The 26822-nt window shown below is 44.3% G+C and overlaps 1 protein-coding gene across 5 annotated transcripts in view; it reads left to right on the top strand.

The window, feature by feature from the left end:
* The window catches only part of NPNT (nephronectin), a 73797-nt gene that overhangs the window by 26831 nt on the left and 20144 nt on the right, over positions 1–26822 (top strand). For all 5 annotated transcript variants that reach the window (XM_033160326.1, XM_033160325.1, XM_033160330.1 and 2 more), the window contains 4 exons: positions 510–602; positions 15862–15981; positions 17756–17875; positions 25520–25654. In XM_033160326.1, the coding sequence (XP_033016217.1) occupies positions 510–602; positions 15862–15981; positions 17756–17875; positions 25520–25654 (468 nt within the window). The remainder of the gene's footprint in view (positions 1–509; positions 603–15861; positions 15982–17755; positions 17876–25519; positions 25655–26822) is intronic.

Raw genomic sequence — 26822 nt, 5'->3', positions numbered from 1 at the left:
GCACTGCTTCTTCCCATCATTTCTGTGCTCCAACTCTCTCCTTTACTCCTCACTGGCCCTAAACTATGGTTTTGCAAGGGTGAGGAAATCTACGAGGCCCTGGAGTACAGATCACAACTGCTTCCATCATCTCCCTGTGCTGCTGCTCACCAAGTACCTGGAGCTATGCCCTGGTTTGGCATAGCATTATGTGCAAACTTGGGCTCATGGCACATCCCCCAAACAAACCACAACCTGTAGACCAAGCACAAGCTCATGGATTGTTGAGAGTGACACAAACCACAAGCCCAGGTTCATACCATTCCTTAGCTCAGGGTAGCATGGCAGCAACAGGCCCAGAGGAGGAGCAAACCAGCCATGGTATTTGCTCAGTAAGTCTCACTAAACCATGGTCTGGCATAGCATTTCATGTGAATAAGACCACTGCGTCAAAGGCATTATAATCAAATAATGTTTGTGCACCTCAGTTCAACAAGAAGAGTGATAAGTCTGCTTACGTGTCTTCACAGCTGTATGTCAGCCTGGATGTAAACATGGTGAATGCGTTGGACCAAACAAGTGCAAGTGTCATCCAGGATACACTGGGAAAACATGCAATCAAGGTAAGATTTATTTTATTTTAAGAAATGTGATATTGCTTCATGGTATTGAAAAGAGCAATTGAAACTTGAACTAAATGTTCTGCAGCTAGTTCAAGTTTCAACTGCCCTTGGGCCAGCTGACATACTGCTGAATTTAGCAGGGACAAGGCTGGTTCATATATTTGCAGCCCTATTGGTGATGCCCAAGAAGAACTGGTGGAAATATATCTATGGTGGTCATTTCCTGCCAGATGCAGTGTATGAACTGGAGTTTCTAGGTCTCCCTGCATGAAAATCACAGCACCAATCACCTACTTCAATTGAATTAGAGCTTCCACCCTACTCAAAGACACCCACTTGGGAGATGCTGTTACTGCATCCCAGGACAATCCATTTTATGACAGTATTAAAAAAAAAAGTTAAGCAAATAGTGCTTTTGTTGTTAGAGGTACAAGATTGGTTCCTTTCCTAGATCAGCTGTAAGGCCTAAAACTTAAAATGCTGGTTTTGATTTAGGTAACAAGGACCTTGCTTTTTATGAAAGCAAGTCCCCATGCTAATTTAAAGTATAATAATAATAATAATAATAATAATAATAATAATAATTTTTTCTTTTTCTTTTTCTTTTCTTTTTTGCAAACCTCTTTTTATTTTTCATCGAAAAGAAAAACAGAGCACTAGCATTATCATCATAAAACATTTACAGTATTACATAAACTCCGCCGAGTTTTTTGGACCAGTTTCACTTTGCTATGCAAACTACCCACATTGACCCTAGTCATATTATAATGAAAAATAACAGTGTTATTTAAATTGGCCACTATTGTCAACATATTGCATTATTTTTATTCACTTCTCCCCAAAGTATTATTTTATATAGTGCTGAGCACCGCCAGGTACTTAAGGAAATCACAGCCACTCTCTCCAGCTAGCCTTGATAAAGCTTTCCTAAGCTTATTACAGAAAAGCAAATGAGTGTTTTAGAAAACCTGACAATTTGAGTAAGGTGGTGCTGTACAGAACTGCGTTCCCCGAGAGTTACTAATCCTCCGATGGCATAACGATTTCTAAATGCTTTTAAAAACTCATTTGTTTGGATATATTAATCCTTACTTGACAGATTCGTGGGGAATCTAAGCCCACCCTCCCTGTGACCTCATTTCCTCTGCTTCCTTCTTTTTCTCCATTTTACAGGCACTTTGCTATATATATTGTTTTACTTTTGGGGAAAATGTTGTTATGTATTTCTTTTATTCTAGAACTTCAGCTCTCAGAAGTGCCCGCCACAAAAATACCGCAGGTCCGCAGCAATTTAAAATATCAAAAACTGAGGAGCTGTTGTGAAACCAGCTCAACAGAGAAAAGAAAGCTCAGGCTGATAATTTTAGATTATACTCAGCGTCCTGTTCAGTGGCGTAGGGGGCGCTGCACCCCAGGTTCCAGGGGAGGGGGTGACACTCCCTGGCCCCTCCCGCCACTCCCCGCCGCCCAGCACCCCGTCCGTGCTGCTCCACGGATGGCCGGGGCAGCCCCACAAGCCGCCACTCGCCCGGCAGCTCCCCCAGTTGCCGCGGGAGCAGCAGCACCGGGCGGGATGCACTGCGCATGCCCAGAAATTCCAGGCATGCGCAGTGCATCCGAGTCAGTGCCACTGATCTGAGGCCTCCTCTGCCACTGATCCTGTTGACAAATCTGCTACTTAAATCATAGGACTGTAATTCATTTCAATGGGGAGCTTTCCAGTGAGACTTTTCAGTGGAGAGGGTTAAGGGTGAAACATGGGCTAGACATGGCATTAAATGTTCTTTACATGTCACTTCCAGGTGTTTTAAAATGCAAATAGAATCAGCTGATATGTGGGGTGAGGACTGTGCATGGACTGATACTATTTGCATTTGTTAAAAATCTGCATGTTGAACAAAAAGACACATTTACCTTCTTGCCCAGTGGCTTTGATATGCTCTTCCTCTCATTGATTTCAACAGGAATTAATTAGAGCTTTGCAATAGGGCCCAGCACCCTACCTGACCAGATGAAGCTGTTCACTCCTCTAGCCCTGGCTGCAAAGAGTTGCCTATATTTTAAACAAACTGTACTTACAAGACAGATCTGCAGATCACACTTAAAGCAGCCGTATGGGTGTAATTACTGTTGCTTTCTTTGGCATCCACTGCCTGACTTTATTATAGGTCAATGTCGTTTTATAATATGAAGGGCCTTTCCTGAATTGGAAATGTCTATCCAAATTATTATCGCACCACCATCAAATAAAAGTTCTCCTGCTGGAAATGAGATCGGATGGAGTTGTCCAGCTCCAACCAGATGGTGTTGTCTGTGGCAATTTATTTTCAGTGCATTTATGATTGTCATAATCCCAAAAAGAGTTCTATATATGTGCAAGTGTTTGTGTGTTAAATGCACTTCAGGGTCTTCTCCTTAACAAGTGGAAGACAATTCCTTTTCGTAAGGCAGGACATTTAACATTTATTTCCATTTCTTGCACACTAAACACAGAACTCTGAAATGAAATAATGACGTTTATGCGATCAATTGCTTGCATTAATTAGTTGATTGCACTTTGAAGGCCATACATGACTTCCAAATTCTTCTCCTTTCCCCAACTTAGCTGAGCTGAAGACATTAAAATTTCCCACTTCTCGCAGCTGATGCTGTGAGCAACTGGGCTGTGGATGCTGTGGTGGATCTGTAGAGTCCTAAGGGTAGAGTGTGTGCATTAGAACTGCTGCCTTAGGCTATAATCCTAGACACCTTTACCTGAAGTGAGGCCAGATGTGTACATGTTCTCATAGGATCGTACAGTAAATCGAGTGAGTAGCCAAAGTCCATTTAGAAAACATAAAATCTAACATGTACTTTCTCAGTGACTTTCACATTTGTTTTTGCCATAACACATTTGTATGGTAGCCATGTATCCTAATTTGCAGAGGACAATCCTCTTTTTGACTGGCTCATATCTGGCTTAAGGATTGTCAGAAGAAGGGAGAGTGGAGGCCTTGAAGTTGCCCACCAGCCATTCACACCTGGGGAATAGACTAAGCAGGCACACAGGTTACCTGGTAACAGACTTCGAGACGTATTGGATTTCTACTTGATTTATGGTAATACTGTGGGAGATAGCTCAGTTGGTTAGAGCATGGTGCTGATAATGCCAAGGTTGCAGGTTCAATCTCCACATGGGACAGCTGCATATTTCTGCATTGCAGGGGGTTGAGACTAGATGATCCTTCCAACTTTGTCATTCCTTTTTTATGGTGGTGGTGATGGCACATTTCTTCTTTTTATGACAAAAAAAATGGTCACTTACATTTCATTTGAAATAATAATCTGAAATAGTCACAGTTCAAAGAATCAGCAGGACGCTGACAAATATTACTGTAGAACTGTAATATTACATGCAAAATACTTTTCATGTGCAATCTGTAGTTTGCTTGGTGTTCAGTGTGAAGGTTTATAATGGGATACGCCTAAATTCTCCTGATCCAGAGCTCCATGCCTGCACATACAGGTATTTGATGGTATTTGACATAATACACTGCCATGTTGTTTTACTGGGTCTCGGTCTTTTGACTTCTGCTATGCCTTCTCCTCAACATGTGAAGCTGACCACCCACATGCAACCTCACACGACTGGCCCAGCGAACCACATTTTTTCAGCCCTCCAGATCATCATGCAACACATTTCCCGTGGAGGGGTGAGGACAATCCTTTACTTCAGGTGGTGCGTTCCTTCCACCTGCACGGCTTTAAACCCCCACCATGAAACCTCTTGCAAGTGTGCTGAAAGGACAATGAACGTATTTTGGCTGCCACGTGAAAGCCCAGCCTGCAATATAACTGGCATGCAAAGCAACTGAGCTTTGACACTTCCTTGAGGCTGCAATTCTCTCTCCTGGAAAGGCTTCACCTTAGACAATTCTCTTCATTTGTTCCCTTCCTACTCAGATCTTTTACGATACATGCTGCTTTTTCTAAGCTCTTTTTTAAACCAAGAAAACCATCTGCTGCCATGGTTGTTGTTATTTACATTTATTCATCCACTTTTTCACAAAGTCTCAAAGCAACTTACAAATCCACAAAATAACGAAGCACTGAAAACAAAATAGAAGAAACCCAAAATCCTGTATTGGTTAAAGAAACAGTCTGACTGAAATAGGCCACAGAATTTTATTTAATAATCATTAATATTGGGGCAGTTCTGACACAGATATTAATGTCTGGGTTAGCATGTTTAATGCATGTAAAACATATAACATGTACTGTGGGAATGGCAGTGACACATGGCCAATACAGGCAGCCTTGCAACTTACAGCATGACATGCCATCCTGACATAGGCATTAATATCTGGGGAAGAGTGGCCATAGCTCAGCGGCAGAGCACATGTTCTGCATGCAGAATGACCCATGCTGTTACTGAATCTCCAATTAGGAGCATAAGTAGACATTAAGAAGCTGCCATATCTGAAGTCAAATCATTGAACCATCTCACTGTTGCCTACACTGACTGGGAATGGCTCCCGAGGGTTTCAAACAGGAGTATTTCTGTTCTTCCCTAGAGAAGCCAGGGTCAAGCAGCAGAGGATGATAAAGGTCTCTTCCTGAGACCCTGCTGAGCCACTCCCAGGCAGAGAAGACAGCACTGGGATATGGTTAAATAACTTGACCTGGTATTAGAAAAACGGTCAAGAAGGCATTTTCTGTAGAGGGGAGCGAGGAGCAGATGGGGCTCATCAACCTGGGAAGATAGCCCATCTAGGAGAAGGAAAACTCCGATCCTAAATCTCCACTGCCTTGTGGGATATCCTCAGGAGAAGAAAAGGGAAAGGAGTAAACTCTGCACAAATCCAGATTGGAGTCCCCAAGATGGATGGCGTCTTGTACACCTCCTTCTGGTAACTCCTGAAGCCAAGCTGGTGCCAAGCATATTGCTTTCCTTTCCTTTGGACCAAATCAGAGGGGCCAAGGGGGGTGGGTGGGGCTTGTTGTCTGGGCAGCCAAGGACCTCTAAACACATTGCCCAGGCTTGCACCCCCAGGGGAGGCCACTTCAGTACTGCTAAAACAGCGGTTTGACTTCACCCTCAGAGGCCCACACTTTCGAGACAGAGCCGACAACAACCAATTCTTAAAAGTTGCAGCAAGCCCCACAGATCCTTGCTCCTGATTGTTTGAGATGCTCGCTGGCACAGTACAGTTTGAAGTTGGCGATCAAAACCTGAACGCTCTTAAGCAGTGCTGCATTTCTGCTAGGGCTCCTGGGTGGTGGTTGCAAAAGGAGGTGTTTTTGTTGTTGGGAAAATTGTGCCCACGCTTCAGTCCTGGATCACCTGTTGCTGACAAATTGTGACCATTGCCCTTACCCCCTGCAATTCACACCATATCATCTCCTCCTCTGTGGGGAAAGTCTTCTCAGTAGTGTCAAAGCCATTCGTTGGATGGTACTTGAGATGTGACACAAGGTGTGACATGAATCTCTCCCTATGCTTTTTTTTTTAACAGCCCCAGGCTGTGTCCTCCATACATTTGTCACCTCCATACACTAGGAACCTGCAGTTAATTGTGTTAAAAGAGGACACAGTGCCAGTTTCTTTTTTTAGGTGGGGGGGGGGGCTTGGGCAAGAATCTTCCTTTAGGGGGACTCACCTCTCTGAGTGGGCTCTCCTCCTCCTCATTGTCATTGCTGCCAATTTGTCTTCTTCCCCTGGGTCCATCCCCCCTTTGCATCACCCTTGTCACTGCTTCCATGCTTAGAGACAGCAGGTGAACAGGTAGACACAGCGAAGAAAAAGAGTCGCAGGATTTGGCACCTCCAGGACTTAGAGATGGGCACCCAGCAGGTTGCGGTTCTTTGCAGGAATCCATTGATACCAGCCCCCGATGCTGACCCCGGATGCATGTCTGCAAGCAGCTTCAGACCACTAATGAAATGCAGGGATACAATTATATCCTCAAAGACCACAGGCTTCCAAGATGGCGACGGAGTCAGCAGCATAGTTAGCTCTGTCTGCCCCAATTAAGATTTTGAGTAGTTCTTTTTAGCCTTCTGGATCTTAATTTTATAGTTTTAATCATTTAGCGGCTGCCTTATCGCCCTTTCAATGCTCAGTGCTTTCCTAATTAGCAATTTATTGCTTTGTTGCTCAACTGTTTTTCAACTGCTCGCTGGCCTGCGATCTCGCTCCTGACCAAGCTATCTATCTCCTTCAACAAACGCGGAGGGAAACAACTTCTGTGAGTGACCGTTTGTTCTCTCTCTCTCTCTCTTTTGCAAACCGAGCGCTGAAGGCTGAAGGTTGAAGCCAAAAACAAAGAAAGAAAGATCAGTTTTACAGGCCTACTAGTCTCCAGGTTGAAAAGGACATTCCTCCTGGGTCCCCCCACATAGACAACCCTGCCTAAAACCTTATGAGCTCACAACGAGCCTAAAGATAACTATATCAAATTTTCCCAGGCATTAATTACTTGATAAAAGCGGACTTACTTGGGCTCTGAAAACGGGTGATTTATTATAGAACCCTCCATCCTTTGCCTGCCTCAGTGCCCTACTCCTAACATGGTTCTAACAAGAAAGAACTGTAAAGACCTGGGCATTACGCCAAGTCCGCCCTGTAGTTTAAAGGAGCCGCAAAGGAGGCAAAGTAAAATTACTAAATATTTTACTCATAAAGAGGTGAATAAGAGTGACCAGAGTGAGATTATTCTCAATGAGGCCATCCCTAGTGTGATGGATTGGTCGATTCAACTTAAAGAACTACGAACGGACCATGAGAGCACAAATTATTCTACAAGCTTGGCTCAGGAACTTGCCTTAGCTGAGAATGTCATGAAGACAAACACACCCGATACAAAAGATCCCAAACCTCAAAGATTATCCTCGGACTCTGGAACAATTCATTTAAGCCACCGGCCCACTGATATTATAAATAAAAGCGAAGAGTGGGTAGATCAATTGCGGTTGCATGTACACCAAATAAACATGGATATACTTAACATCAAAAATTTCTTAGCTATAACAAATGGGCTTTTGTTGACGTTAGTGGAAAATTTCAAACAGCAAGAAAGAGCAGCAGACCATAAACCTAACAACACTCCTGTTTTGGATACCAAAAGTCAGTCCCCAAGGAAAACCAAACTACCGAAAAAAAAACCGGACCTCAAATTAAAGAAAAGTAAAAATATAAAAAATATAAAAATCTCTAAAACAACTCAACACAACAGCAAAAAGCAATGGCAAAAACTTTTCAACTTACTTCCAACTATTTCTAAGAAAACTAAAGTACGAAGTACAAGAGAGACTGGTAAGGCTGGTATACCCAAAACCAAATCTAGTCCCTTACGCGAGAGCAAACCCCAGAGACCTGTTAACGAAACCAAATCATCTACGGATGCACTCTCCTCGAGCCCACCCAGAGTACCCACTGTAATCACAGAGAGAAGAGAGCCTGGGACTCTAAACATCGGAGGGACTTTTCCACAGGAGGTACCAGCTGCACGTACAACGAAAGGATGGAGCTTGGTTCTTATTCCACATAAGATTATACTCGGAAATTACCCAAAACCGCTGGGGCCTTGCACAGGCAGAGATCGTGTGAAGCATCTATTGGATATTTTAAACAGAATTTTACCTGGAGTAGTCAAAGCAGCCGACTTAGATGATATAGAATATTTATATCAAGACGGCTACTCGGTCCGAGCTTTAATCACATTTACAGACCACAACCTGGTTAAATTCATCCTCAGAGCAAGAAACCTATTCAAAAAGGACAGAATAGTATTGTCAAGAATTTTTGAAAATAGAGCTCCAATATCCTCTCTATCTGCTCCTAAGGGTGACGGGAGATTAAGATCTGAGGAGGAAAAGGACAGTGAATGCAACCACCAAAAGCAGGAGCGATATAAACAAGAAGCATTAAATCTGGGAAAGAAAGACACAGCCAACCATAAGACCCAACATCACTGGAATGAAAAAGAGGACTCTGCCACTGCAGAAGAGTTCACCGCAGAAGAGCACACCCTAATAAATCGATTCTGGTCATTGCAATCTCCAGCCCAAAATGAAATTTTGGATAGACTGGACACGCTTAGAAGTAGATTGGTCAAAAAGGTTAACCACACTGAGTCACCAGAGGGTCCTTATTTGTGGCCCATATCCCCCAAGTGTTTAGTGAATAAGAAGACGATGGGAGGCTCGTTTAAATGTATAGATACGGAGTTACAATCACAGCCCCCTATGGTGTACGAAAAGGCAGAACAAAATCAGGCTGTGTCATCTCCGATTGACTGGATCAGCTGCCTCAAGCTGTCCCCAAACGAGTTAGCTACTCCCCTATCTGCAAATTCTACCCATAAGCTGTCAAAACCAGACGAAAATCAACTCTACAGTAAGCAGACCTTCAAAGACAGAACAAACGGGAGTGTTTTTTTAGACACAACAGGGATGTTGGACAGAGTAGAAATGCCGAATGTACATTACGGAGACATAAGGAACTAAAATTGCTATCCTGGAACATTGCAGGGTGGCGCGCAAAGAAAAACAACCAGCAACTTATGTCATACTTCAAGCATTTTGATATCATTCTCCTCCAGGAAACTTGGCACTGCGAGCCCATTGTGCTCAATGGCTATAGTAGTCACACCCTACCGGCCACTCCTTCTCAAAGGGGAGGCAGGCCCAGCGGAGGCCTAGTCAGTCTCATCTCTACGGAACTAGAACACTCTATTAAAGTCCTACCAAGCTGTAACCCTCTAGCTACAGCAGTTGTACTCAAGCTAAAGAAAGACGCCCTGCTGCTGGTAAATGTATATCTGCCCCCTTGCCAAAAAAAATCGGCTGTTAAGGCCAACTGGGCAGAATTAGAGGCCTTTTTAGAGCCTCTTGAATCTACATATCCTTCTACCCCAATCATTATGGGCGGAGATTTCAATGCCCGAATGGGAACAGATGATAACAACTTATACAGATACTATAACCAGTTCCAGGATTATGACAACACCCGAGATATAGGAGTCACACGTCTCTCCAAAGACAGAAGATGCAACTTCTCCGGCCTCTGCCTCGCTCAAGTTGCAAAGAGGAGGGAGTTGTTAATTTTAAATGGCAATAATGAGGGGGACCGACCGGGCGAGTACACCTACCATTCAAAGAGGGGAGGAAGTGTCATAGATTATATCTTAATCTCAAGATTTGCCCACAGCCTGGTCTCAAAGTTCTATGTGGATCATAATACGGAGAGTGATCATCTCCCACTGACAGTAGTGTTCGAAGGCCCCTCTCTTAATAAACCCATGGCCAAGCATTATTATACCCCTATCGTTAACTTGGGTATACCCGCACCCAGAAGGATCAAATGGACCTCTAAATTCAATGTAAAGTTTACCCACCTCCTTCATGCAGGGGACATGAAGACTACCCATTCTGCCATTGTGTCAAATAACTCTGCGGACAAGCCCTTGGACCTGTTTAAGAAAATATCAGATAGGCTGAAAACCCATCTCACAACAGAGACATCAAACATCGCCACAAAGAGGATACAGGACCCAGCGAGCTGGTTTGACATGGAGTGTAGGCTAACAAGGAAACATCTGAGACTTGTCTATCGCAAATATAGGCATACCGGAGAACCCTCTTTATTTAGTGCATACATTGTTCTAAGACGGAACTATAAACAACTATTAAAGGGAAAAAAGCTGAAAGCCGAGAGAAATGCCTGGCAGAGCTTGGTTAAGGCCTCAAAGGAGAAAGACATATCTTGCTTTTGGCGTACCATCTCGGGTCTTCTGGACCAGGAGCGCAGTGGATTCAACTGCATGGTTGAACCCCAAGAATGGAAAAGTCATTTTCAATCCTTGTTCTATGACGAGGAAGCCCAGCACAGCACGATAAGCCTGAGCTTAGAGAATTTACCACAATGGCCCCCAGTTTCTGTAGAGGAGGTCGCAGATTTAATAGCACAACTCAAAAACAATAAAGCCCCTGGCATAGATTACATTCCGCCAGAACTTCTGAAGAATAACATCGGCTGGTGGGCTCCCCTACTGGCCGCGATATTCTCACATATCGACTTAACAGGCTCATATCCAGATTGCTGGGCCGAGGCAATAATTATTCCAATCTATAAGAAGGGTCCTACGTCCAACCCGATGAACTATAGACCCATCAGCCTGCTTCCCATACCTAGCAAATTATATGCCAAACATCTTGAGATCAAACTTACTAGTTGGATGGAGTCTGAGGCGATCCTGGCGGAGGAACAAGCGGGATTCAGACAACACAGATCGACTATAGACCATTGTTTTATCTTAGCACATCTAATAGATAAATATGCTAAGAAAACGCGGGGGGTGTTATATGCAGCCTTCATCGATCTGAAGGCTGCATTCGACTCAATCTCAAGAGTCAAACTTTGGGCAAAATTAAATAAAACTAGCATGGATAAAAGGCTATTATTTCTAATTAGTGGCCTATATGAAGACTCCAAGCTGTACGTTAGAACTGCTCCGAATGGACAACTCACAGGCCCAATCCCAGTTTCCAGAGGGGTTAGACAAGGATGCATTTTGGCCCCAGCCTTATTTAACCTATACATTAATGATGTGATCAAATGCCTAGCAGCCCCGGAATATCATGCCCCCAATTTAGCCGCAAAACCAATCACAACGCTACTATACGCAGATGATGCGGTTTTACTATCACGAACAAAAATAGGCCTTAAAAGGTTGATAAGAGATTTTTCAGCATACTGCAAGAGAGAGCAGTTGGTGGTGAACCACCAGAAAACCAAGGTTGTGGTTTTCGCGAGAAAACATAAAATACACAGCTGGAGAATGGACAATCAACCAATTGAACAAGTCAAAGCCTTTAAATACCTGGGCATCGTCTTCCAGTCTACGGGGTCGTGGGTCGCACAGCATAAATATGCCAGAGAGAAAGCAACCCAAAGCGCCAAGACATTGTCCCGCTTTTTCTATACCAAGGGAGGCAAGTACATTCCAGCAGCCATAGAAGTTTTCAAGGCAAAACCTCTAGCGCAGCTAACATATGGGGCCCAAATCTGGACGGGGACCCAATGCAATCTTCTTGAAACGGTTCAATCTAACTTTCTAAGACAAATTTTTGCCGTTCCACCATGTGTACCAACTGCAGCATTATGCCTTGAAGCTGGTCTCCCATCTGTGGAAACACAGATCTGGAAAAGAACGCTTAATTATTGGCTCCGCTTAAACCAAAATCCAACAGGACTCTTGCCCCAGGTGATACGGGATGCCCACGAAAGCGCATGGTTCAAAATGGTGAGACTCAAACTTCTCTCATGCGGTCTACATGCTCAGCATTTGTTAATGTTGGGCCCCTCTAAAGCAAAAAGCTTAATCGATCAGCGCCTGATGGATATTGAGCAACAAAACAACTTGGCCAAAACAAAGAAATTTTGTGCATGGTTTGCCCACCTGCCCCCCTCGCACTTCGATGCCCCGGCATCTTATCTGCATAATTTAAATATCCCAAAGTATAGACGCGCTTTTACGTTGGCAAGATTGGACGTACTACCCTCTGCCGTGCTCGAAGGCCGATATCAGAAACTCCCCAGGGAGAAACGACTCTGCCCATGTGGAGACGGAAACTTGGAGACAGTGTCACATGTTCTTCTGACCTGCCCCCTGTACAAAGACCTGAGGAGCGAGATCATTACTCCCCTCCTACTTTCCATCCCAGGTCGCTCATCAGCGGCCGCAATGTTTTATTTGTTAGCGGACCAGAACATCCAGACAACAGAGAAGGTCGCCAGATTTATTGAGAGGGCAATGAGACTAAGGGCCATAATTTGACAGACAACTCGAACGAGGCCACCTTTGAACGGCCTTTTAGCCTGGGGGTTTCATATGATTTATTAGTATTTTTATATATTTGTGTACCTGACTGGTCTTTCCCCAGTATTTTTATCTGTTTTATCTGTATTTTTAGTCGCAATGGCCTGTTGGCTACGTGAATAAAGTTTGATTTGAATCCTCAAAGAGCAAATAATATTTCATTATTACATACAGCACACCACATTATTGTAGAAGGAGTCTCGATTATCTCTTTGTAGCTCTCATGCAAGATATAGCAGCGCACAAGCAGTTGTCTTTCTGGAGTATTTCGTGTGTTCACATTAACTGTCTTTCTTCTTGCAATGTGATGTCCAAGCTTAGCAGCCTGCGCTTATATCTGAGACAGCTTTTCCAAAGTGCTGCAGCATCCAGCCTGCTCTAAAAGCTTTTCAGTATGCAGCTTTGACAGTGACGCTATTCTTGCACTGTTGTTGTTGTTGTTGTTGCTTCCCTACCCCCCCCCCCATGTGTGTGAATAGCATCATTGTCGAATTGTTTAACTTGGAATAATGAAGGGAAATCTCAGCGAGGAGTATAAGTGGGTTCATTAAAAAAAAAAAAAAACCTCTTCACCCCCCATTTAAATTTTTGCGAAGAGCAAAGAAGCAAGGAGGATTGTGATAGATGTTGTGAAAAGATTCTGCAAAGGCTTTGAAACTTTTCATCTCAGAAGATTCAGACTGCTGGGTTACACTTCTTCCCCTCTTTTGTCCAGAGAGAAATTGTGCTAAGTGAAATGTTTGGAGAGCCTGCGAAATAAAAAATAGACAAAAGATAAAGTTTCCTGACCTTTTCAGCAAACACAGCATGTGCGTGCCAATTTATTAAGAGTCTTGCATTTCTCTGACTCCAAGCTAAATGTTAATGTTAGCCTGAACCTGCTCAGTAATAAACAGTACTCCCCTAAACATCAAAATATAAAACCATATGTAAAATGAGTTGTGAAGTGTAGTGGCTAAGAGAATGAGTTGTTTAAAAACCCAGGAAATTCCTGGCTAAACACTATTCTCCTCCGTGAAAATGGATGGCCTTTTCTCTCTTTGCTGCTCTCTCTCTTTCTTTTAGCCTCGTACACACACACCCTATTTGGCATTTAGGGATAATCCTAGTGATCTAACTTACAGGGGTGTTGAAAGGATTATTTGTTGACCTCGACAAAGCTAATATGTATATATTTCTCCAATGCAACATTTGTGAAATGATTTCTCACACCCGGGAACCAGTAGACAACATGGTGCCCTATAGATGTGGTTGGACTTCCATCAGTTCAAGCCAACATGACCAGTGGTCAGGGTTGATGAAAGTGTCACAGGGCACACGTCCCTCTTTAAAGTGTCTAGTTCTCTGATTCAGTCATGATATATTATCCTCCCAGGGGCATGGTTGGAGAAAATAGTGGTTGCTCTCACTGCCCCACTGATGGAAGCCATTTGCCTCTCAAGAAAGGAAGCTGTGCCATGGTTGAAGAAGTGGAGAATATTCTTTTAAAACAGGGAAGGGAAACCTGATGTTTTTGGACTCTAGCTCCCATCGGTCTGAGCCAGTTTTCCCTCTGGTTAGAATCTATGGTAGCTGAGGTTTATCAATATTTGTGGCCACTCCATGCAACTGCACAGGTGATGCATTTTTTCAGATGTCCATCGCATTGATTCAGCATACCTGATACTCACAAGGCACATGGAAACAGTGGCATTTCCCAGTGCTTCTCCTAGCTAGTTCAAATGGAAGAGAAAATCACTGAGAGAAATATCACAGAACAGAACCTGCTACACAGACATATTGAATGTGCTTCTGAAATGATAAGAAATGTGCAAAAAGAACAACAAACTACCCACAACAAACGTAAAAGGGTTTTGATAACTTTTCTTTCACTTGCCTGTGTACTATGCGTTCTAAACAAGGCAGAGGGGAAGCTGTTACAAATATAACTTGAAAGTGTAAACCATTTCCCAGAAGAAGCTAAGGCTGCGGAAGGGAAGGAATCACACAATGTTTGTTTAGATTTAATGGAATTATAATGGAGACCCTTAATTAAGCCCCTTGTGTTGCTTTTGGCCATTGAATGGAACACCAGTGGTGGGAAAACAAATGTGACCTTAAGCATCTTCCTAATGTTTCTAGAATGTTTTGCAAGAAGTGAATCTCAAAACATTAAACAAAACTCTAGCACTATACTAGATGCTCGCACTGTCTTGCTGGTGAAGCGATTGAGTAAAGCCAGCAAAAATATTTTGTACATATTTAATTAAAATTCAGCAACTTATAGAAGCTTACTGGAACAAAGTATGAATACACTTCCCAGCAGAAACACTTAAAGTATGTGCACATTATTCTTAGACTATGCCACTAATAGCTAGCCAATATCATTACACTTGAGTACCAAAATATATTATGGCAGATGGTATCAGATTCAAAGCTCAGTAGAATGATCCAAACAATACAACAGGTGGACTGGGATTTAGTTTTACTAAGCCACTGCATTATTTGGGAGAGAAAAAGACATGAACCTACTCTATCCACTGGGTTTAGATTATGTTCTTCACTTAATATCTGCTTCCTAACCTATAGATTTTAGCTGAACTTGATTTTTAAAGGAAATGGAGCAGTTGAGTCATACGTGCCTATCTATAGCCAAATCTATCCTAGGACTGATAGAATGTCAGTCCTAAAAATATTCTGGCAAAAATTATGTCCCTCTCCCTTCAGTCTGTTGGAGTGGGGTGGTGGAAGAGGGAGATAAAAGAGATGGAAGGTGTGGCAGAAAAGGAGAGAAAGAAAAGGGATGGGAGAGAGAGGAGAGAGAGAGAGAGAGAAGGGGATGGCAGAAAAGAAGAGCAAATGGCAGAAAGAGAAAAGGGATAACTCCACACACACTTGATTCTGGCCCCATCCCATGCTGACTTTGATTCACTGGCAGGTGGCCCCTGACAGATTAGCCCTGTGGGAATGTGGCCCTTGACAGACAAAAGGTTGCCTGTCCCTGTTCCGAGGGATGCTGAACCATACACTCCATACTTACAACTCCTCCTCTCCCCAGCTAGTCAGCTTTAACAATGATTATGATTTACACCATCCCAGACCTTAGGAATCGTTTATACTGATATGGGTTAAGTCTGGTGCCAACAAAAGCCATGACTACGGCTACATAGGCAGGGATAATTGATGTGGCATGGAAGTGGGGAGTGTGCAATGCCTCTGTTGTTATGGGATTAGAAGTACTGCAAACAGACTGTCCTTCTGACTTTATGTAGGTATGGGAATATATTGCAAGAGGCATTTTAGGATCAAGGCTGGTCTGCTTTAAGAGAACCTTATCACTACCACCTTCTACAATTCTAAAGATGCCAATATGCAATGCCTGCTCTGTTTTTGATTCCTCCCCTCTGTGCCCTTTTTAGATCTCAATGAGTGTGGTCTGAAACCAAGACCATGCAAACACCGGTGCATGAATACCTATGGCAGCTACAAGTGTTATTGTCTGAATGGATACATGCTTATGCCAGATGGATCATGTTCTAGTAAGTCAAGACCCTTCTGCTTAGGGGATTTTTTTTTTAATTGATTAAAGAAAACCTTGCCATGAGTAAAGGATGAATTGTCTGCTAAACTGGAAAAGCAAACAATAAAAATGGAATAATTCAACCCATTAATTTTATTATTGCAAGATATATGGGATGGACAGAGCAGTTTCTTTGCAGCCCATGTTCATTGATAAATCTATTCTTTCCTGTTTCAAAAAAGAATCACATGAAAAATATAAATTAGTGTTTGAATATGTGTGTGTGTGTGTGTGTGTGTGTGTGTAAATAAATAAATAAGTAAATAAATAAATATGGGGTTGTATCCAGTGTCAGTCATAAGCAGAGTAGACCAACAGAAATTAAATGACATATCTAACTTAGGTCCTTTAATTTCAATGACCCTACTCACAGTAGAACTTAGTTCTATACAGCCCATGTATGTAACATGAGCTGTATGTAACAAAGTTCTACTGCAGTTCGTCAATGCATGCATTTCAAAATATATTTTATCTTAAAATCTACATTCTTGATGCATTTTGATTTGGGTTCTTAAGCCAAGAACTGAAAGGCAACATTTGGAGAAGTAGAAAGAACAATTAGTGTAGCTCCCAATTCACATATTTGTCTGGGTGGTGTGGATCAGGTCAATTAATTCTGGAGTATGCAGAAATTGAATTTCTACGAAATACACTGGTACAGCCTCTCTTTTACTCACAATCAGCTCATTTGGGAATGTTCTTCTCAGCAAGAACTGCAAGATACCTGGCTGCGTGTTACTGTACAATGTAAATGCAACTCACTAAAACTGTCAGGTCCCTGCTGGTTTCTGTGTTTGGAAACCGTAGTACAAAACTCCCCAGTGACCAGGTTCTTCCTTCCTCTTACAAAAGCGAATATTTCGAATACTTCACCACACCAAGAACAGGAGAGGGAATGACGGAACCTTCCCTACAGCCAAGAGATTAGATTTTAGAAGGAGGGTTTCAGATAAAAGCATACCAGTTTATCCTAAGAATGGAAATTGCTTTTCATTAGTCAGTTCACTGAAAGATCCATTCTGCAAAAACCCAGCGGCCAACCTCTTGAGTAACTTCAAGGTACAAAAAGCCATAGGGTGGTTACAGATATTGTCATTCTGTTGCATGTTTTTCCCATATCAGTACCTGGGACTGTTTGACAGAAGGATACAAACAATTACAATCACCACAGGATAGGGTGGTCATTTGAATAATGGACCCCCTCTATACTGGAGTTTTGCTGTACAACAGCCTTCTCCAACTGGGTACCCTGCAGTTGTTTTAGACTACAACTCCCATCAGCGCCCTTTAGCTTGGTCAGAAGTCAAGAATGATGGCAGTCTTAGTCCAGCAACACCTGGAAGTTCACCAGATTGAGGATGGTTCCTGCACAAAGTAGGTAAGATCAAACAAAACATGTTTAGTTCTCCAAGAAGCCCTGCCTTTCCTGTTTCCTCTGCTGTGCAATTTTATATTGAATCACCTTGATAAAATGGAATATAGGATGCTGTATGGCAGACCATTGGTCTATCTAACGCCATATTGCCTACACTGACTGGCAGAAGCTCTCCAGGGTTTCAGGCAGGGAATCTCTCGCCGCCTTACCTGGAGATGCCAGGGGATTAAACCTGGGACCTTCTGCAGGCAAGACAAATGCTCTACCACTGAGCTATGCCTCCCTTCCCCAATCTCACAAAGCCTATGAAATGTTGTTGTTGATAATAATTAATTTCATTTGTATGATGTTCCCACAGACGCGCTCTCATGTTCAATGGCAAACTGTCAGTACGGCTGTGATGTGGTGAAAGGGGAGGTGCGGTGCCGTTGTCCTTCCCCAGGCTTGCAACTAGCTCCTGATGGCAGAACTTGTGTAGGTAAGTCAAAAGTTGTAAGCATGTTATTTCTCCTTGCCATGCGCCCTGGGAAATTCTGGGCAGCAGTGGTTGTTGTTGCCCATTGGCACTGGTGGGTGTAGGCAAGACATCTAGCTTTACACGGAGCTGTTGTTGTGTTTTGAATAGTGTTGATATTGGGTCATAAAAACTTTGACCCAAGTAGTGCTGCTGGCCGGCACTGCAATCAATCACCTTTACGATCGTCTCCGACATCAATGGCGCCCAGGCACACTTCTGCTTCGCCCTGAGCGTTCTCCAATTGCAGAGTTAAGCACAGCGTCGGGATGGCTTTTAGGTCTGCTTCTCCGTGGCGTCGTGAAATAACTTGACAGACGCCAGTGCTACTAAACTAAACTAGGCTTTATTTAGTAGCACACACACACAAGTCCTCCAGACTTGAGCTGCATGCTTGCAGCAAACTAACATACAGCAGTAACACAAAGCAATAAGGCAGAATGAAGCAGCGGGGAAAGTGAAACCAAACCTCCCCTTTTCTAGACAAAGGAAAAGTGCCCGTATTACAGTGGGCAAGGCTACACTCCCAGGATCAGAACGCCTCTTGCATCATTAACTCTAAGATGCCCAGAAAACCTGACACCCCCTCTCGTTCGCAATCCTGGGTAGACATATATACATTTCATTCAACATTTAACCCATCACAGAAAACTTCGTGTTTCTGGAAACTCAAGGGCTTTGTGAATCCATCGGCAAGATTCATTTCGCTAGGACAATATTTCAGCGTGACCACATTTGTCCTAACGCTCTCATGCACATTTTTGAACCGAATATCCAGATGTTTGGTTCGTGCGTTGAATTGACCGGATTCAGCCAACTTCAGGCATGGCCGGTTATCCTCCCATATGGTGATGGGTAGGTAACACTTCTCACACACTTCCTGCACTAGGCACTTGTAGAATTCAAGCTCTCGACACATTTCTGAAAGAGCACTGAACTCTGCCTCAGTTGATGATAGAGCAATTAAACTCTGCTTTTTTGACCTCCAGCCAATTACAGAACCTCCAAATTTTACAACTATTCCAGAAATTGACTTTCTGTCTGAGCCGCAAGCCCAATCAGCATCCACCCAACATTGAAGCTGTTCATCACCTTGGGCTGTCAGTGTGAGGCTAAACTCTTTGGTCTCTTGCAAATATCTAAGAACTCTTTTGACCCCATTCCATGCCGTCACACTGGGCTTTGCTGCCTCTTGGCTCAGCAGATTAACTGCAAATGCAATATCGGGCCTGCTCCACTGCGAGAGATAGAGCAAGCTTCCCAGAGCAGATTGATATACCTCTTGGTTCTCAAATTCTCTTTTTTCAACAGACTGGTTATCAGTTACAAAACTCGTTTCCATTGGTGTCCTTGCACCTTTGCAGTCTGCCATATTGAATTTTCTGAGTAACTGATCAATCTTTGCGCTTTGGTTCAACACAAAACTGCCATCTTGGTCTCTGTGAATCTGAACCCCTAGATACATGTTCACAGGACCCAACTCCTTGAGTTTGAAGTGCTGCCTCAGCTTACTTGCAAACTCCTGCACCTGTTTGTTTGTGTTGGCCACTAGAACAATGTCGTCGACAAAGATCAGGGCCAATTCTTGTTGCTGACCTTTCCCTTTTATGTACAAACAGTTGTCCGCATGGCTTTTCCTAAAGCCTAGCTTCTCCAGCGCTTGGTCGAGACACTGATTCCAGTTTCTCGCGGACTGTTTGAGACCATAAATGGAGCGGTGTAGCCTCCATACCAGACCTGGCCTGTCGCCCTCAAAACCCGGAGGAGGTAGCATATAGATTTCCTCCTGCAGCGGTGCATTTAAGTAGGCGACATCAATGTCAAAATGAGCAGCTTCTGCGCCTCTCTGCGCTGCTACAGCAAGAAGCAACCTCATTGTTTCACTACGGGACGTGGGTGCATAGACTTGTGAGTAATGCACTCCTGGCCTCTGACTGAAACCTCTTGCCACCAATCTAGCCTTATATTGTGGCTCTCCACTTGCAGTGGGTTTCAATCTATAGACCCAGCGACAGCTCACAGCTTGCTGTCCAGCTGGCAAAGTTGTCAGCGTGAAAACTCCAAGAGATTTCATGGCACTAAGTTCTTTCTCCATTGCTTGTTGCCACTTGCTGGATTCTGCCTGAGGTAATCTCTGCACCTCAGCGAAACTTTCCGGTTCGCAGTGAGCAAAACCGGCCCAAACATTAGTGGCTTGGAACTTGTCAGGAGGTTTCCCCTTTGTAGTGCGCTTGGAACGCCGTGGCACCACCGGTGACTCGCCCCCTGACCCAGACGTGCTGGACTCAGCCTTAGAGTCCCTGGCGTCTGGTGAACCACCAAGCGACCTACTGCGCTTGCTATGTCCCCCTGGACTGGGTTTCCCTGTTGGAGACCTTGGAGACCTACCTCGCTTGCCTCTCCTAGCTACTTCTGGAGATGTGGGTGCACTCCTTGGTTCTGTCTTCACCTGTCTCTTTGGGATTGCCCCCTCTGACACTGCACCCTGGTCGTGTTCGGGAATGCGGCCCGAAACACCAGCAGGTTGACCACCTTCTGCACCACTGGCAGGTGTAACTGGCTGATCTTCATAATCAAGATCGCTGAACGGATCTGTGAGCACCTCAGGATTTCCATGAATCCTTTTCCAGCCTTGCTGCTCACAAAACTCAGCGCTCCTGCTGATTATGACTCGTGAACGATCGCCATTTGGGAAAGCAAATCTCCAGGCTTTCGAACCTGTCTCGTAGCCACAGAAAATCAACTTTTGTGATCTTGGACTGCCCTTTCTACGTAAATGTTTGGGGATAAGGACCCAAGCTTCTGCCCCGAAAGTCCGAAAACAGTGGACCTTGGGCTTCTTTCCATAGAGTAGAAAGTAGGGCGTGGTCCCTATCACGGAACTGTATGTCCTGTTAAGAGTGTGGCAGACAGTTCTCCAGGCTTCAGCCCAATAGCATCTTGGCAAGCCTGAATCAAACAAGAGAGCATCTACTGCCTCCTGCATTGTTCTATTCCGCCTCTCAGAAACACCATTCTCTTGAGGAGAATAAGGAGCAGTTTTTCTATGCTTGATACCTTTGGCACGAAAGAAATCCTGCAGCTTAGATGCAGTAAATTCTGTGCCTCGGTCTGTCTGAAACGCTTTCACGCGGGTTCCAAATTCCACCTCTACTGCTTTCACCCATTCTATAATCTCCTTCGCTGTTTGCCCCTTGTCTTTGAGCGTGAAAATCCATCCTGCTCGACTAAAATCATCAGTGAGACAAAGAACATAACGAGAATTACCCATGCTTGGCACCCCCATCGGACCACAGAGATCCGCATGCACAAGCTCGAAAGCTTGCTTGGTCACCCTATCAGACGATGGGTAGCTGCAAGAATGCACTTTGGCTCTTTTACAAGCTCTACAGTCTAGAAACTTGGAGCACTCCTTCATTTTACAACCATCAGTGCACTCTACCTGTTTGCGCACGTATTTCCAATTCACGTGCGAGAATCTGCGATGCCATAAATGCAAACACTGATCATGCGTGGGTAAGTTGGCATACTGAGCTTGAGTCTCCTCAGAGATGCCATTACTTGTTTCAGCACCCTGCGCCCTCTCTGTGGCGCTGTTGTCAGTTTCCAGCATATACACCCCATCATGGCCTTTCACCTGGACCAATTGTTTCCCATCTTTGGAGATGGTGCATACCTGGTTCCCAAAACTGACCAGATAACCTGCATTGTCTAAAGCTGAAACAGAAAGTAAACCAAATTTCATACCATCTAAAACATACACATCAATATCATCATTAAGACAAGGCATGAACATAACACCAGTTTTGGTAACAGGTCTTGTGGTTGAATCAGCCAGAGTGACTGCAGTTGCATCTTGGATCGGCCTGCAGTTCCGCAACTGGCTGCTAGGTGGCGCTAGATGTCTCCCCGCACCACTGTCTATTAACCAACGCAGCTTGGGGGTAGCAACTGTCTTTCCAACCAAGGCATATGCAGCTGCTTTGCAGTGGGCTCCAGCCCCTCCTCTGCTTGCTCTGGAAGGTCCTCTTCTCCCATGACGTGGTCTTCCTTTCATCTCCCGGTTGCCATGGAAACCATCTTTGAAGTCAGCCTGATCGCAGTCTGCCTGAAGATGGTTATCAGAATTGCATAGATAACAGCGCTTAGCTGCAAAAGCTTTAACAGAGCTCTCAGCGTTTTCTCCACTCCTGGGCTTAGGCAAAAAGCAACCCCCCTTAACAGCTTTCCCTTTCTCTCTCTGCCTCCGGTCCTGTTCGTCCTGCAGCCTCCCAGTAACATAGTCCAGATTCAACTGGCTTGCAGGCATGGACTCCAGCGTTAGGGAAAGAGTCTCATAACTGGGGTCTAGTGAGCTCAGAAGGATATAGACCTTTTGTTCCTCTGAGAAAGGAACATTCAGCTGTCTCAACTTGTTGAAGAGTGCCAGCATTTTGGCCACATGTTGACGCACACAGCCTCCTTCTTGCAAACGTAACTCAAACAGCTGTCTAGTTGTATGAAGTTTGGCACCAGCTGACGTTCTTTGAAACACACGCTTAAGACACTCCCAAATTTGGTGGGCATTAGTGGCAGCGTCTATGTGCACCATCAGCTCTTCCTCTATGCCCATGACTATGTGAGCAGTAGCCCTCTGGTCTTTCTTAAGTGCTGCAGCAGCTTCAGCAGCAGGGGCTTGAACTGGTGGGCTCTGAGTACAAGTCCAAAGATCTTTAGCAATCAGAAATATCTCCATTTTCTTGGCCCAATCTTGCCAATTCCTCCCATCCAACCTTGGAAAGGGTGGCACGAAACTCTCATGGGACTGCGCCATCTCCCCCCTGGGGCTTGAGGTAACTCACGTGGCTGCAAACTCAGCACTCGCCTCTCAGCTCCCAGCTCCGGAAAACGGCTTCTCTTCACCAGCGAGGTTTCCCTGCTTTGTGCCTCAAAAGCATGGCACAAAACAGTCCTCCAGCTGGGCTATCGGCTGCCGGCCCCGCAGACATACAGACCTCCCGTCCTGGCAATCAATCTCCTCAGGACGCCTCGCCATCAAAGCGTAGCTTCTTGGCAATAAAGCAATTAAGCCATTAAGCCATAACCTGTTTTGAATAGTGTTGATATTGGGTCATAAAAACTTTGACCCAAGTAGTGCTGCTGGCCGGCACTGCAATCAATCACCTTTACGATCGTCTCCGACATCAATGGCGCCCAGGCACACTTCTGCTTCGCCCTGAGCGTTCTCCAATTGCAGAGTTAAGCACAGCGTCGGGATGGCTTTTAGGTCTGCTTCTCCGTGGCGTCGTGAAATAACTTGACAGACGCCAGTGCTACTAAACTAAACTAGGCTTTATTTAGTAGCACACACACACAAGTCCTCCAGACTTGAGCTGCATGCTTGCAGCAAACTAACATACAGCAGTAACACAAAGCAATAAGGCAGAATGAAGCAGCGGGGAAAGTGAAACCAAACCTCCCCTTTTCTAGACAAAGGAAAAGTGCCCGTATTACAGTGGGCAAGGCTACACTCCCAGGATCAGAACGCCTCTTGCATCATTAACTCTAAGATGCCCAGAAAACCTGACATGTTGCTACATCAGATGGTTGTTCGGCTGAAACACACACACACACACACACACACACACACACACGGTTGACCACACTGCTTTATGGAAGTGAGTCATGAGCAACTTACACTCACCAGGAGTGACGTCTCAATGCCTTCCACCTGCGCTACGTCAGGAGGATTTGAGGGATACCATAGCAGGACAGAGCCTCAAACAAAAATGTGCTTTCCCAAGCTCACATTCCCAGCATCTTCACAGTCCTGTCTCAGCGACATCTACACTGGCTTAGTCACGTCCACAGAACAGAAGCTGGCAGGATCCCCAAGGACGTGCTCCATGTAGAGCTGGCTTCAGGCACCAGGTCCCTTGGCAGACCAACTCTGCATTACAAAGATGTCCACAGATGTCACATGATAGCGGACAACGCGTGGGGGAATCCCTTGCAGATGACCACAGTGCCTGGAGACAATCAGTCAGGTCATGTATCCACAGCAGTGAGCAGAGGAGGAATGATCACTGGGAAGAGCGCAGAGAAAAAAACGCCATGGTACATGCTGTCATCTGCCCCAGCTGCAACAAAACATGTCTCTCCTGTATTGGTCTCTACAGCCGGCACTGTAACTCTCCAATGGTTTGACTTCACCCCTGAAGGTGCACTCCTTCATTATCTCCTGAGACAGACTGATGCCAGCAGCAAAACATACACATACACTAATAGCACATGCTTAAAACTGCCCATTTTTATCTGAGACAGTCTCTATATTTTGTTGCCTATCCTTTCTGCGTGTGTACTTGAAAGTAACTTGCACTGTGATCAAGGAAGCTGACTCCTAAGTGCAGCCTTCGCCGACTTATTTTTTCCTGATAAACTTACAAGAGCAGAGCCAATTAAAAAGTTGGCAATCCTGCTGCCGCTTTGTCATCTACAAAGATGACTTAGGTTATATGTTGCAGGGGAGAAGCACATGAGCTGACACTTTGATCAGGCTGGATACGGCTAAACTAGGGGTGGGTACCATGCGTCTCTCTAGATGTTGCTGGATTACAGATCTTATAAGCCCTCAATCTTGGCCATGCTGGCTCTGGGGCTGATGAAAGTTGGAGTCCAGCAACATCTTGGAGGGCCATGTCCCTGCACCAAACGATACATCTTCTCAGGAGCAAAAGGTCACTGTATCTCTTACCCTGGTACATCAGCAGAAACAATTCACTCAGGAAATATTTTTGTGAAAGAACATTTTCATGATTGAAGGAATGTTCCCCGAATGAGTTTATTCAACTGGTTCAACAGAGTAATATATATGAAGACCTTTTGCCCCAGGATTGATTGTTCTTGAAATGTGTTGGACAACTTTCAGACTATAACAAACCACCTATTTTAGGCATGAGTCTGAGGCTTTGCATCTTTCCCTTACTGCCCCCCCCCCCAACAAAAACTGTTGCTAATGCACCTCAGTGTCTCCTACAATAAGTACTTCACCAAAAATCACATGGGTATACTATGCTAAATCTATCCAGGTTTGGGAAACAAAACTGAACCGTGTTACTCCTATATCCAGTTTTACAGACGCTTTAAAGCTCGATGTCTAAGCTTTGTGTGTGTGGGGGGGGGGGTTGGTTCTGGCATTTTCCTGGGCAGACCTGCGTCTTACTGCTGAATTGGAGCAAACAACAATCTGCAAAAAAACTGGTTTTCTTTTGCTCCGGATTCAGCAGTATAATGTGGATTTCCCCAGGGAAAGCTCTGGGACAATAAAACTCCAGCACTCAGACACAGAGCTTTAAAGCCCAGACCTGTGCCTAGAAATGTGGCACAAAAGGAAGTCTTGTGTGTGACCTTAGTTTGCGAGGGGGGAGCCTTGGAGAAATGGGTGGGGAGAGACAGAAAAGTTGAGCATGGATATGCCTTAAAAACAAAATCGCATTTTCTGTGAGGCAGTTTAAAACACAAAGCTAAAGCAAAAGGGAATTTCCAAGAAGTATTTTTGACCTTCTGAACATACTTTTGGATGTGCTATGATTAAGCCTTTTGGTGAAATTAATGGATTTCTACTTGTAGATGTGGATGAATGTGCCACTGGGAGAGTTACCTGTCCTCGATTCAGGAAGTGCGTCAATACTTTTGGAAGCTACATTTGCAAGTGTCATAAAGGATTTGATTTGATGTACATTGGAGGCAAATACCAGTGCTACGGTAATGAAATGAGCTTATCACAAAAGCATTCCTAGAAGAAAACTGTGTGCAAAATATAATGTTACTCCAAATCTACCTACATAGGCAGTCTTCCCTTCTGTGATGTGCACAACAGCCCATCATGAGACCCATCCGCCCCCAAAACACAGTAGCCCTGCATCTTCAGCGTAGCTCCGCTTAATTGGTTGCAGCTGTTGAGATATGCAGGTCTATATCTCCCATAATTTGTAGTTCCATCCTTAGAATACAGAAACTTTCCCTCACATTGGGCTAGGATTGTTACCTCCATTACTTGTCCCATTTTTGAGGTTGGGGATAATACTGCAAAGTCCACAAACTCCTCTGTGGTGGCTAAAGTGGTTCAGACAGCACATCAACAAATCTGCATAGTCCCTGTTTTTCTGTAATTGCACAGAAGTTGTCTTCAATTCCTTAAGAATTACTTTAGTGCTAAATTTTTAAAAAGTATTGCATTCACACTGTAACTGGCATTACAGCCGATACCTCATCTTGATGGTCATGAGTTTTCTCGTTCCCAATCAGCCTGCTTAAAACGGAGACAGATTCCAATGTGATTTGCGTGTGGTAGAATACTAATTTAAGATTTACTGAGATTTAGGGGATAAGAGGCTGTGGAAGGGAAAGATTTTTTATAGCCGCTGCACAAGCTCTTCATAGTGAACTAATTTGCAAAGTCCTGAAATAGCTAACGTAGGCCTTATCCATTAAAATAATCTATGACCTGTCAGCAGGATTTCGTTCTTGCGAAGGCCCGTGCATATAACAAACTTTTTGGTAACACAGTGACCTCCCCAACAATTTCTGTGCAAATAAAGGTCCATTTTCGGATTTATTGTAGGCTCAGGTGCAGAGAACTCTTTGCCGACAGAAATCCTGAACGTTGCTATTGCTGATCACCACTGAGCAATCTGTTACTGAGGTTTTTCTAAAAGATTTTTGACAAACTGGAAGCTAACACATGCATTAGGCTCCACTCCCACCTGAGGAGAGAAGACGATATGTGCCATTGAGCAAACATCAGCCAGTGTGGTATAGTGGTTAAGAGCAGTGGACTCATAATCTGGTGAATCGGGTTCAATTCCCTGCTCCTCCACATGCAGCTGCTGGGTGACCTTGGGCTAGTCACACTTCTCTGATGAAGTCTCCC

Source organism: Lacerta agilis, chromosome 9 (assembly GCF_009819535.1).
Source record: "Lacerta agilis isolate rLacAgi1 chromosome 9, rLacAgi1.pri, whole genome shotgun sequence".
Lineage (NCBI taxonomy): Eukaryota > Metazoa > Chordata > Lepidosauria > Squamata > Lacertidae > Lacerta > Lacerta agilis.
Note: the sequence above shows the minus strand (reverse complement) of the source record. Positions and strands in the feature narration are given on the sequence as shown.